Source organism: Penaeus monodon, chromosome 17 (genome assembly GCF_015228065.2).
Source record: "Penaeus monodon isolate SGIC_2016 chromosome 17, NSTDA_Pmon_1, whole genome shotgun sequence".
Lineage (NCBI taxonomy): Eukaryota > Metazoa > Arthropoda > Malacostraca > Decapoda > Penaeidae > Penaeus > Penaeus monodon.
In genome coordinates this window covers 7,122,209-7,137,208 of record NC_051402.1, presented here as the reverse complement: position 1 = coordinate 7,137,208, position 15,000 = coordinate 7,122,209, and the positions used below count along the sequence as shown (strand labels likewise).

Sequence of the window (15,000 nt, the reverse complement as noted above, 5' to 3'; positions counted from 1 at the left end):
AAATCAGAATGACTAAAGATAACAGCAAATACAAATCTAAAAATAAAGCAAATATAATAAAACAAAAAATTCTCACAGTTAATACTTGCCACAAAAAAATACGGCAATCCATATGTCCATAAAAGCTTCTTACAGAGAAATATTCTGTGAACAAAACGGCTCTCCCATCTGACTGGGTATTCTATCCCAGGCAACATTCTCATGTCTAAAGTTCCAAACTTCAACTTTATAAAAATTCTGAGAAAAAACGTTAACAAAAACAACAAACCAAATATGAGGGTAAACATTTGGATCTTTAAGAGACATGTTCATATTCCTCTCATGTCAATATATATATAAGGAATAGTTGGCATAATGATGTAAAATTATAGATCTAAAGGATTATTCATGCGGTCATTCAAATAACTGTATACTACCATTATATAAAACTTGATATTGCTGTGACTTACAAGACTGGACAGCTGGGAAACATATTTAAGGATAATATACTGCTATATTCTGTATAGCATAACATCTCAACACCAATTTTTTAGTTACAACTGAAAATTTCATGCTATATCTTGGTTACTGCAACAAGTATAGTTGTCTACAAATCAGCTAAAAAACATTATTGAAGGTTTTGATTCCATTCTTCAAGAGGATAAAAGTTCACTAACAACATTTATAAAATACTATTCCAATATCACTTAAGCCATACAGAAGCTATGTGAACATTTAACCATATGCTACAGAGATATCATTACAAAACCATACTCATTTATATTGAGATAAATTTTCTTCATATTATATATGAAATTGCACTTTGAAGATAGTTGATAAAAGTTCCCCTGCATTTACCCTCTTCATTTTTTGCCAACATTTCCTCATCTTTAAAGCAACGTTTATTATATAATTCTCACAGTATATAATTTTCCTCACTTCCCACAACATCCCAGGATACATAGAGGGTCTGTACATTACCAGTATCAGGACTTAAAATGTACATCTGAAACTACTTATTGTGAAAGGAGACATAATCAAGGCTATTTAATCTTCAGACTACCAAGAAATGGAGGCAGCGCATTAAACGAAATGCGAAGATGCATCCTCTGATGTAACCCTTTGAGCTTTGTCTTTTTCTTACTTCTGTAATGTTATTGAATTAAACTAAAAAATAAAGTGTTTTACATAGCATATTCCCAAATAACTTTGTTTGAATCACACAATGATAATGAGGGTTGAATAATGCCAATGGAGAATATTAAATAACACAAAATCAACTTTGCACCTCCTTAAATTAACATCAATAAAGCCTCTTCTGTATGATCTATTGCGATAAGATCAAAGCCATAAAAGGTACCCAACCAATAAGTTATTTAAGACATTAATCAAACAACAGTAAACTTATTCTCAAAGCACCCTATACACTTGATAACCAGTACAGATATTCTAGAACTTTGCCCTCCTCACAATCCTTGGACCCACGATGTCTGCTGGAAGACTGTGCTTGAGTTATGGTGTCCATGAAAATGCTGGAAAATGTTCACCTGAAAAAAAGGGAAAAAGCAAATATAAACGTCATGTCATTTGCAAAAGATAGTACATAACAGAACTGTGTATTTATTTTATGTTATTCAAGTTATATTTGTTAATAAAATTACAGATAATAAAAAAAAAAAAAAAAAAAAAAAGGATTAATTCTGGTTTTGTTGTTATTGTTTAAAAAGAAAAATGAAAATTCGCAGTCGAAGCACGACCTTTTTAAGTGCCTAAGTCACATATAATATTCATATAAACATATAACTGTCACACTGTACATTCTTTGGTTCTCCTTTCCTACATGATACAAACAACTACACTAAAAAATTCTCCGACAAACTCGTCAATTAAAAATTATCATTAAGCTTGTCACGAATCATCACTATTTTAATCTTTCCCTGGGTGAAGGAGAAATCTGCATCCTGTAACAGCTCAGGCATTCATTAATGCAGCTTGTGGAGAAATATATCCCATTAATTACAGAGTACAAATATACATCATACAAATTTTTCCACATTCAAAAAGACACTTTCGTAGATTAACCTGCCTTAAAAACAAAACAAATTTACTGATTCTCAAGAAATGTATTGACATGACAGAACTCAAACAATTATAATTTCCCGTGATCAAAAGGGACTGCCCGGCACAGTAATATATAACAGCAAGTAGCTTAACATTCTCACACCAGTTATTAATACCTGAACCACGAACCACAAACCATGAACCACACACTTCATCTTTAATAGCTACACATAATCATATCATTATAAAAAAAAAATAATAATAATAATAAATAAATAAATAATAATAATAAAATTGATAATAATAAAAAAAATATCAATATTAATAATAATAATAATAATATATAATAAAATCATGTGCAAAAGCATCAACACCATTCAGCATAACTGGTAAAAGAATCCACATAGCAACAATTGCAACATTTGTCCTCTGCAGCGATATAGAGGTTATTAAGGTGCATCCAAATTATGCTTATTTTTTCTGTGAATTCATCAATAAATGAGAAGCCAAGCTATAAGGGATAAAACGGATGATCTCCGACAGAAACACAAAGGAAACAGTAATAGAATACGGAACCAATTCTTAGGAAAATCACGGCTCAACTGAGAGAAAATTACAAAGACCCATACACAAAATACATGAATTTTTCCTTTTCCTCAATCTCTTTTTTTTTTACACTTGTGAGAAAAGATTATAAGAAGCTCAGACGAACTGGAAATTTTCACTTTAAATAAATATCAACCTCAGGATAGATGACGATATTACATATCCGCTGAGTGGAGAATTGTCAAAAAATATCATATTGGTTATTATAACGCTTTTTAACTTATACAAATAATTTGATTTAGAGCAAAGATGTGTTTCAAATACACGTGCAGAAGCAAAGCCATTTGCACTTGTCTATTGCAATAATTTTTAGAAATATTTTCAATCATCCAAGTGAATATCATTGATCAAATGAGTGGATAATTAGCAGATGTCATACATTATCGCATAAATCAAACCTTTGAAATAACTAATAACTATTTTAAAAAAAATCTCCCTTGAAAAGACAGAAGTGAATAAAATATGCTACCAGATAATAGATATGGTTCCCTATTAACTTTTTGCATCACTGCATAACAAAGGACAAATATAGACCTCTACGACAATGACAAAATTGCAAAAAATGCATCTGCAGAAAAAAAAAGCTATTAGCATTGCAAAGTAGAGAGGCAAGGACTCTTAATACCATGCACAAGTGTTCATGCGGGCCAGGCATACAAGCAACACATCCTGGTGCGTCGCTATTCATGTAAGCCTAAAGCACAGATTTTGGTTCACGTGTGAGCTCTGAAGCAAATATATCCAGCAAGTTAAAAATTATCAACTATCTAAATGCAATTAAAATAAAACTATTGATGTCATTTTCTTCAAATATGCGTAAAACGGAGCCCAAAAATTCAAACACGACTAGACAGTTTTTTTTATCAGTTTATGGCATTAAAATATTTATAAACTGATATTTACCAAAGAGAAAAATATCTAATCTTTTGTTTTGCATCAAAATTTCTGTCTAAAGAAAGAAAAAAATATATATATTTGCTAACTATAACCATGCAGGTGTTACACTATTAGTTCTATTTATGGCTCGTGTGGAAATTCTGCCAAGTGCATGGAGAGAACTAAAAATAAAAGTACGAGGTTTCTCTGCACAACATGCAAAATATCCTCTATGCATGAATGCCTGAAAAATTTATAATACCCTAAAAAGACTCTGACTAACAATGCCTAGTGAAGCTGGATGACAATTCATAGTCGTATATTACTGCATCCATTGTATATCTCTCCACAGCTTAAGATACAACTCCCAAGTAACAGATGCAGTATCAAGTGGCATTAATAAGCGAGTGCATTGAATCTCTCAAGCATTTAAGAATATGTAATCAGAGTAATTCCTGGATATTAAACCCTCACAGAGAGATCCCATAATATTAAAGTTTGGTTACTGCAGTACATTTAAAAGGCTCAACAGGAAATAAGTTGCCAGAAGACATCATCAAGTACTCAAGTACAATGTGCCATCATGCCAGGTGGTAAAATGAGGTTGGGCTGTTACCTGACTTCAGATAGTAAGCATGTACAAAGCCACAGCTATCTATTAACTCTAAATTAACCCAGTTACTTTAAACTGGACACAAGTTAGATTCGTAATGTTACAGACTTGCAAATTATAGTACAGGTACATATGCAAACAAAAATGAATAATTACATTTTCTTTCTTTCATGCAGTATCTCACAGAAAACAAGATTTCAGAGCCTGGACAGATAATCATTATATATGAGATAACAATCACACACACACACATCACCCATGACCAATACGAAAATATGATAATTCAGTCTTTCTCGTGTTCAAATAAAATTTCTTAAAATTTGAATTTGTCCAAGAGATGCCTGTCTACAAGAGGTTAACTTTCAGTATGGTTATAATTTTTCCATGCTATTGTCTTCCCTATATCTAATGCATTTAAGTTAGCTCCTTCATCTCGTATGCTTAAGAATATTCATTTCCAATGTCATACAGCCTATATACTTTTGATAAGAACAGCTAATGGTAATACAACTTAGTTTTACCCCTTAACTGATCATTTTTTGGCCTTCATTTATATCTTCAATCTGTACAACAGCCAATCATGATACTGTTACATGACCTATCACATACACCCTTAAGACTCCAAAGTAATCTATGATAAGGTAATCTGGAAATTTTGCTTTATGTAGCTCTAGTACTGGTTGCCAGTTAGTGATCCCTATTTATATTGATGGAGGAATCTTAAATACTTTACAATGTATATTTTTGTTCAGAAAAAGGAGTAGACGAGACAAAAGTGTATATATATATATATATTTTGTGGGATACTACTTGTATTTCGTAATTAAAGTAATGCTCCATAATCATAATAATCATTGCTTGTCAAAATGAGATAAAGCAAACCCTAAAAAATAAATAATGTCTAAACTTGCATTTATGTAAGGCAATAAACTTTGTCAGCAAGAAATAAACTTATGCAGCTCTGCCTTACATTATACTTTAAATCCATATAGAGATAGGAGTAATATTACGGTGGTCCTACATAATGCTGTCACTTTATTTGTAACGATAATAGTAATGCCATTACATTTTTTCATAACTAACTAATATGATTAAACGTTTCCTTTTTTTATTAGTATTTTTTGGTCGTTATTCGTTACCGGTTACTTTAAAAATTGCTCATCTTGGAAGCACATTTATACTAGCTTTGCAGTAAACATGTGTAGTTTATCTTTCAGTCGACTTCTTTGAGTATGACAAATATAACCCCCGTGTACAAGATGTGTAACCCTATCCAATCCCAAAGACCAAGAAAGGCATCAGAAAATTAGAATACTGAACAAGTCTCCAATTTCATTATTTATTTCATTTACTAAAAAATTTCCACCGAGTCAACATCTAAGGTCATTAGCAGCGGTTTTAAAACATGGGTGGGGTTTGGGGACAAAGACCCCAAGTAAGGTAGTTTTCTGGGTTATATGGCAAAATGTGTGGATTCCCATCAAAGGTCATGTAGCATTATGATAAAATATTGTGGCAAAAAGGACAAAAATGAGTTAACAAGTAGGATAAGTGGACAGAAGGGGATGAAGAAAACGAAAAGGAAGGCAGAAGAAAAGACGATGCAAAATCCGTTGAGGCAAGGGCTGAGGTCCAAGGCAAGGCTGATCCCCTACATTGGGCTTCGGTCTCAGTCTCCTAAGCCCCTCCCCCCATAACAAGAGGGGGGGGGGGGTATTTCTAATCAGGCACGTCAAGCAAAGCGGATGCATTTTGTGTCCCCTTTTTCTGGAGCTTAACAACCCAGTGCCTTCAAGTGCAGTAGGGGAAAGAACTTTCTCTGCTGGAAATTTATCCTACAAGTACGAAGGTCTTTTACTGATTTTCATTTTGAAAACTTAGCTTTTCTTAAATACAGCAATGTCCTGTTACAACAAATTCAACATCAGGTTCATTGATTGTTTTCCGATACTAAAACGAGACGAGTAATCTTGAATCCTTGAAGTATTTCTTTTTTCTTTACCAATAAACGACTTATCCTTGAACTGCAGATTTTTTTCCTTGTGTGTGTGTGTGTGTGTGTGTGTGTGTGTGTGTGTGTGTGTGTGTGTGTGTGTGTGTGTGTGTGTGTGTGTGTGTGTGTGTGTGTGTGTGTGTGCGTGTGCGTGTGCGTGTGCGTGTGCGTGTGCGAGTGTGTGTGCGAGTGCGCACGAACTGTCATAATACCAATTGTAAACTTTGTTTCTTTTTAAGTGTTCAAATGGAAATATATACTGGGGATGGGCTGTATGCCATGCCAGTCCACACTACAGTGGGTTAAGATGGAAGGTAACTTAGAATACCCAATCCAGTATCTGCCAGATTAACATGATTAGTATAGAAATTCCAGTTTACCATAATGATGCTTGCTTGCTTACTTACTTGTTTGCTTGCTTGCTTGCTTGCTTACTTGGTTACTTGGTGTGAGTTTCAGCAAGATCCCTACTAGTGACTCATGCTAGGGCTATCCTAGACCATCATTATGCTATACAAAATCTTGGATCATATTAAAGCCACCCATATATGACAAAGAATAAAAATTATGGGAACATTTTATCCCCACTTTAAACAAGCCAGTTACTTTTTCCCATTAAAAGCACTGAAGGTTTAGTTTGGAGAGGTAAAGAACTCTTTAATTTGATTCTTAAAATCTCAAACCTTTTTAGCATGAAAAAAACACTATACACAAGCTAGATTTACTGAAAGTGAGACAGTAGTTCCACAATCCTCCTGGATTTCATCTTCAGGTCTACAGGGTATAGTTATGTATTACACCTATTTTGTGCACAGAGCAAATTTATATCTACTGAAAATTTTCTGCCGCATCAACATTTGGCGAAGCCCCCGGGTAAGAATTTTTTTTTGGCTCACGAGGTGATGTTTGTGGATTTCCAGAAAAGTCACTGGTCAAAACAAACAAATGTGCCAGACAGCAAAGATCACACAGCATTATGACAAAGTATTGTGGTGAAAAGGGTAAAAATGAGTTAACAATTGGGATAAGTAGACAGAAGAAGGGATGAAAACGAGAGGGAAGAGACTATGCGAAATCAGTTGAGGTGAAGGCTGAGGCTCAAGGCAGGGTCGATCCCCTACATTAGGCCTCAGTCTCCACCTCCTAAGCACCCCCTCCCCCATGGCAACAACAAGCAAGGGATTGGGGGGTCACACAGAACAAATGCATATGAATAGGTCCCATCCAGCACTTGGGCCCAACCTCATCTTGGCATGTAGAGATGACGACTGTTATCAATGACTCAATAAAACAACAGATGACAACAATGTACTGTGGAAAGATCCAAAAGATCTTTTAATTTAGCCCTTACTGTTAAGTCCATGAACAGCATCTGATATGTTGTCTTGTATTTTTCTTTGTTTTTTAATATAATATTCCAAATGGATACTGACATACAGACCCATATGAAAGGTTCTTATTGTCGGTTATTCTTAAATGGTAACTATGAAAATCTGTAGTTACGTCTTGTACAAAATGTTAATGCAACAAAAGATCTGTATAACTGCCTGTAGATAAAGTTATGTAACTTTCCTTATTTCTTTCATCGAAATGATTTAAGGTCAAAACAGAATTCTTGTTCTCATAAAAAATCTGAATACTATAAAGCAGCATTCAATGCTTTGCACTGCAGTTTATTTGTGTTCCAAGTATGGTAGATAAATATTCAGGAATATAATCATGAACCTCATAGTCAAAAAACAATATATATATATATATATATATATATATATATATATATATATATATATATATATATATATATATATATATATAAATAAATATATATGTAAAATTCCTTAGCTTAAACAAACAAAGCAATCTTAAGCATTACTGTAGTTATACTACTTCAAATTGCCTAACAGGTGTGATACAATATTAAAGCAAATAAAGTCAAGCTAAGGTATTAAAGTAAGCGATGGCATTACAACAGCTTCTGATATAACAAGTGTACAAAACTGGGATGCATCCTTTATCTTTACCTTTGGAGCTAAAAAGTTCTATCTAAGGCAATAAAACTCAACAAAAAATCATCACTAGCATCTATCCATTTATTTCCATATTCTAAAAATAAATAAATAAATAAATAAAAAAAGAGAGAGAGAAAGAGAGAGATAGAGAGAGAAAGAGAGAGATAGAGAGAGAGAGAGAGAGAGAGAGAGAGAGAGAGAGAGAGAGAGAGAGAGAGAGAGAGAGAGAGAGAGAGAGAGAGAGAGAGAGAGAGAGAGAGAGAGAGAGAGAGAGAGAAGAGAAAATCAAAGTAAAAACATGTGTCCTCCTGTAGCTCTTTAAAAATGGCTCTGAACTGCAATCTGGTGTTATGCAAAAATATCCCTTAAGTGCTGTAATGTCTTTTGTGTGTTATAATGGCCCAGTCAGGCAGGAGCATTTGAGTCCAAGGATAACGTCAGGTTCCGTCTCCACCTGATGTTCAGTGCAAACGTCTGGAGAATGCATGCTGCTATTTACAATCCTTATTTCATCCACATTTTCGTAATAATAGTTACATCGTACACAGCATCACCATTCATCATTCTTAGAGGAAACCTAATATGAAGAAATCAAATATAAAAATTCTTCAAGCAACAGTTTCCCAACTGAATATTCAAATAGGAAAATGAAATCATAAACAGGCAACCAGTCTCTCTTTTCTGTCTTCTCATTTTTTTATTTGCATCCATCACACTACCTGCATTATTCAGTCTTATTATCTTTCCCATCAAAATCCACCCTTTCTGGCACAAAGCACCACATTTCCACAATATCAACTTTTTGACCTGTGAAATATATATTGCCCTCACATTATTATAACAACAGCAATATAAAACAAAAACTATATAAAATCAATAATGAAAATGCTAGCACCTATAATACAACACTACAACTTTTGCTCTACATTTTCCATTCGAGATATTGCAAAGCCAATTAAAAATGGCCAAACCCTTTGTTTCGAGTTACTCAAAAGAACTGAAAAGCTAACCTATTTAGTTACCTAAACACTAAACACTAAGGACATATAATTTTTACATAAAAATATTCAAACAAACGAAAACAATATATATAAGATTCAATTACTTTCTTTACTGAGACTTTAAACACTAATTCAAACAAACTTAAAATGACAGCTAATGAATTCATTGAATATAGCAAAATAAAATCATGACCAGAGTGTCGACGTAACGAGACAAACAGCAGTGATAAAACTCATCATCCGTCCTTGATCCATGACGCTCCTAGAAAACTGTAAATCTCTATGGTGCTTACATCCTACATATCACCACTAGGAAAAGCCAAGTTCCTCATCACTCACAGCATGCCCATTCTCTAGCTACTCAATATTCCAAACTAATAATAAACGCATTCAAAGATTTCCGTTCAACAAGCATGCACTACAACAGCGGAAGATCATGCCATCAAGAAGAAAATGCCATCAAGCTAAATAAAGACAGGTAATAATACTGTGTGATATGTTAAAGACAAATGACAAGGATGAAAAATGGGGGCTTTATGATTCCATAATGTGAAATTTTTTACATTCTGGTATTATTTATAAAATGGTAATGAATGAAAATGAAGTAGTAAAAATGCGTAGGTGATGATTCCTTATAAAATAAAAAGATATATTGGTCCTAAAATATTCCTTGAATCATAAATGTAAAAAAAATCACATATGTAATTTCTTTTTCACTCAATTCCAGTTATCTATTCCTTCACATAAACTTTCCTTTTTCCAACAAAATATTATGCAAATGAGGTCAAATCTGGAAAGAATGTAACGATGAATATTAAAAAGAATCCTACAAAGGATTAACCTGATACAGCATAATAGCAAAGTACAGGTATTTAAAAATAGTACCATTAGGCTTATTGGCTGATATAAGGTGTTTAGATCCAATGGATGATTAAAAGCTTAATATCCACCAAAGCTTCCTGGGCAACTGAGATACCCAAGATGAGCCAAGATGGACAAAGTAAAATAAGACAGGTCATGCAATCTAAAATATAGTACATATTTGCTTGAGGTATCTATTGTATGTTTTGGTGATGAAAACTTCTGTGAAAAATATCAAATGTGTACTGCACATACACACTATGTTTCTTAGTACCTCTTGACTCAAATAGCCCAGTCCAGGTCTAATAATCCATGAACTACCCTGTATGTAAGCACCCCCCCCCCCAATAGAGCAAGAGCCCAAAATACTGGAGAATATTAGACCATATCAGAAATAGAATATGTGGGGTATACAGTGACTAAGAATATTGGCCTAGATCAGGTGAAGATTTACTATAAAATTCTATACTTGCCTTAGTCATCGGTAATGACTTATGGATTAGGTTACTTTATTGAGATCACTGATTACTGTTTCATTGCATACTGCCATATTTTTACAGTACAGTACACTAAGGCATAGCTGAGAGCAAGTGTACAACTAGTCTGCAGTAAAAATAACAGTAACAGTAGGAAAAATGGTATGTTACTAAGCAGGACAAATCATTTGATATTGAACTTTTAGCACAGCTGTATTAAAGCTACAATCTATCAAAACTACTATCTTTTTCCCTACAGGAAAATTACTTCAACACAGAACCATCTATGTTAGTCACGTAAGAGGAAAGTGAAAAATTACCAAAAAGAAAATGCCCTTAAGAAAATAATAGCACAGAAGAGATGTTATTATATGAAAAGATTTCCTGAAAACCTGCCTCTGTACAGAAGCACAAGAAATCAGTGATAATCATTTATTTGGTATCAAAAGAGACACTACTGCACAAGACAGCCGGAGTCAAATAAGATATGCCGTATCTTCTAAAATCAGATCAAGACACGTCACATCCAGAAAAAGAATAGCATCATGACCTTCCACATATGAATAGATACTGATGTCACATAATTCCTTGTTTCACCCAAGATGATTTCCTTTACACTGAAGATTGCTTGCCAAAGGACCAAGAGCACAAAAAAGATGGCACAAGTGGAAAGTCCATAACAAAGAATCGTCTTAATAAAATCTTCGTGAACAATGTGCTGGATATATGTGATCAAAGACCTGATGCTTTGTCTTGTATCCTTGCAAGCAGTTACTACTACTCTACCTGTGTATGATGGTAAGTACTATGTAGATTACTGTAAACAGTTTCCAAAAAGTACATAAAAATTCTGCAGCCAAACTCCACATAATTTATGTTGAAATATCAGATGTGACCAAGAAACACATGAAACTGTACTCAATATATGTGGTAATAAGAAACTAAAGATGGCATGGTATTCAACAACAAAAGATGATGAAATTCATGACACCTGAAGTACCAGGTATACTAGTCCCCTTTGTACAGGATGTTGCTTATGTGATGGTCATGTATTAATCCATTAACTTTGCAATTTTGCAAACCAGAGCATTTTCTGTTTGTTATTATCTATCACCTTGAGGATGTGCACTGTGATGTTTAATCTGTCCAGTTTGAAACAAATGTATATAACTTTTAAAATAAATCACTATGAAAACCCAATGAGCATTTACAAAAAGGATCAGAAATAACCACACATTTTTATAGATTTCTATCAGAGTCTGACGTATTTCTGGCAACTGTTTTAGAATCCTTTTACCTGGGAACATAGTCTTATACACAAAAAACTCATCTCTTGAGTAATGAAAAATGAGAAATGGTCTATTGTTTAACAGAAGCTATCTTGAATATCTATAATTGTCCTGAGAAGCTTTGGAGGCAATTAAGCTTAAAACCATCTACTGGTCTTACGTATTGCATGTTAACTTTAAAAACATAGGATTCTCATGTCCACTACACATATACATATGATTAAAATTGAAGAAGATTTATGCAGAAAGAGGACCTCTAGAGTAATCCCACTTTTAATCATACAAATAAACCATCTTTTCTACAAACGTTGAAGTCAGCAAGGCATACGTAAGTTATCCATATGCCTGTATGAGTCTTCCAAATAAACACTAAATACCTGTGCTCTTACAGTTCAATAGTATTCACAGAAAAAACATGCATGTGCATTACTACAAAATCTACAAAACTTTCAAGCAAACAAACAAAACACTTTCAAGCATGCAGAACTATATAAATACAACAACCACAACTACCAATTATATAAAAAATTGCAGTATGAGATTTACAGTGTAAATAAATATAATCTGAATATCATATAGATAATCAAACGAGAGCATCGTTGTCTAAGAAAGAAAAATAGATTTTTCAAGGCACAACAGGATTACTGCCATTATCAAAAACACCACTAATCTATAGATCCCCACCAGAAGCTCTCAGAAGAGCATTACGGGCAAATCTCTTTCCGACTGTTTCTGTGTGGAAGCCCAGTTTGATCAAGGCAGAGTGGTCCAACATTTTACGTCCATCAAAGATGAATGCCGGTCGCTTCATTGAGTCTAACATCTTCTTGTAGTCAAAATTCTGGAAGGTAAGAAATCATCCATCAGAATTTAAGCATATACCTTTTATGAACATTAAGAAGGTCAGTCACATGTGCATATATCAAAACATGCACACACACACACACACGCACACACATGCACGCACGCACACACACACAAAGATAGCTGTATTTACTTTTTACCTAGTGTCCCATTCTATTCTTTATGAAAATAAGGGGGCTAAATATAGATATTCATTAAAAAAAAAAAAAAGGTATGTTCAATCTGATTAAGCTACTCATAGTTATTTTACATAGGTTAGTATAAGTCATGTTTAATTATTCAAGGATTTACAGAAGATTCCAGACACGGCAACAAAGAGTGACACTAACAGGCATTAACGCAGAAATATTCAGATTATACAAGAATATTAATCCCTCCCCCTCCGCAAATATGTCTTCAGCTGTGTTTATACGCTGAGGTGCCAATAGTCTGGAATAATCAGTATGATCTAGAGTTTGCAAGTTTCTTAATTTCAAACAGTTTTTTTTAGGAATATCTATGTATGTACAAATTGAGGGAGAAAGACAAAAAGACAGGGAAATTAGCCATAACTCCTTTGTTATATGGAGTTTTGCATGGAGACTTCATCACTTTATAGTCATTGATGTTTCCTTCCATTTTATAATGAATATATGTTATACATATCCCTTAACAATGGCTATAATGCTATACAGAAGAACTGGACAGAGAGATTCAATACACTTCAGTTCCAAAAGAGGGTATTACACTTGGAGGCTGATTCTCACCAGTTTAGTCATGGCTACTGCTTACAATCAACAAAAAAGTTGCATACTGACTAGTGTCACTAAGTCACCATTGCCTCTGTTTTTTCATTACATCAATGAACAGGACTGCCAGATATATGGATATTGCAAGGGTCATTGATATAAGTAATTTGAGAAAACTTTTTTTTCAATTGTCTTATTGCATTATCATATCTAATAAAATCATAATGAATATATATAATATTTAAAGAGCCTTAGATATCCATTGATAATGGTAATCTAAAATATAAAGTCTCATGTATTTTTAATTACTTACATTATTATATGAAATAAAACTATGATAAAATGTACAAGAGACTTAAACATCCACAGCTAATGGTTATCTAAAATATACCCTCTCGTACCCTCCTGGAGAAGAAAACATTTTAAATTGCATATATCATATAATGTATTTAAATAATATCATAACCAATTTATAATCTAATGTTCAAAGGGACTTAAATACCCTCTTTGTGTCCCAATCAGGCTGTGTCCAAATCTTCCTTTTCTTCTTTTCCTTTCCACGCAACACGGCAAAAAGTCAATAGATTCGAGCCAAGAACCAACATAATAGTGTAATACCCTCACAAAAGAGCTAACCATAAATCTAATAACCTGTGCAATACTTTGCATACTGCCTTCATACATACATCATAACACTTGTATTCAACCAAACAACTCTTTAAACAGATTATCAGGCAGGATTTTAAAAGAACACATATACTTCCAGAAACTGAAATATATGCACTTTCAACAAACCTTAAATTCATCCCAATCAGTAAGAACAACAATAGCATGGGCGTCTTTGGCAGCTTCATATGGGTCAGAGTAGGTACTGAAGAGCTTCTGTACACGCTCTGGGTCGTCTGTCACACTTGAGCTTGTTAAGTCATGTTCAATTTGTTTTGGCTCAACCTAAAAAGGAAAGAAAAAAAATGTGAAGAGATAAGTCGTAGAAGTACATAAAGAAAGTATACATATACATTTACATTCATATATAGAGATGCACACTTACAAAAGCATACAAAGGAGTGCGCATGAACCAGAATTTATTAAAGCATGTACACTTATATACATACTATCACGTGAATATGCTTATTTCGTGAAAATAACAAATTTCAACATCCTATAAACACACCTTCAAAAAAAATCTTTTTTAGTTTACCTTAGGATCATAAATGTTAAGTCTGGCCCCTTCTTCTAGCAGGTGGGAGCAGACATAGATGGCTGGACTCTCTCTTGTATCACCTGTGTTTTTCTTGAAGGCAAACCCAAACACAGCCAGCGTTTTATCCGTCACTGTGTTAAACAAGCATTCTACAATTCTCTTGGCAAATCTGTAATGCAAACACAAATATCATAGATCATCTTTTAATATTACTGTCACCAGTGATCCACCTTAGCAAATACATTTCTGTAACAAACCTAAAGCTAAAACCATATGTATTTATACTAACATCTCTCCATCTATTCATCTACCTAACCCTTTCCATAAATTTTTGCAAATATACATATATACATTCTCTATCTCCTGTTTTGGAAATACCCATACAACTTACCTAGTTCTTTGATATTCATTCATATCTGTGACCTGCTGCCAGTACATGG

General features: G+C 33.6%; 1 protein-coding gene across 1 annotated transcript in view; it reads right to left on the bottom strand.

Annotated features, from left to right (window-relative positions):
- LOC119583529 (UDP-glucose 6-dehydrogenase-like) overlaps positions 1–15,000 on the bottom strand; it is a gene marked incomplete at its 5' end in the record, with an annotated part of 28,943 nt that overhangs the window by 1,515 nt on the left and 12,428 nt on the right. The window contains 5 exon segments of the mRNA XM_037932061.1: positions 1–1,526; positions 12,449–12,605; positions 14,152–14,307; positions 14,558–14,729; positions 14,952–15,000. The exon segment at positions 1–1,526 is cut by the window's left edge and continues 1,515 nt beyond it; the exon segment at positions 14,952–15,000 is cut by the window's right edge and continues 78 nt beyond it. Of these exon segments, the coding sequence (XP_037787989.1) occupies positions 1,492–1,526; positions 12,449–12,605; positions 14,152–14,307; positions 14,558–14,729; positions 14,952–15,000 (569 nt within the window).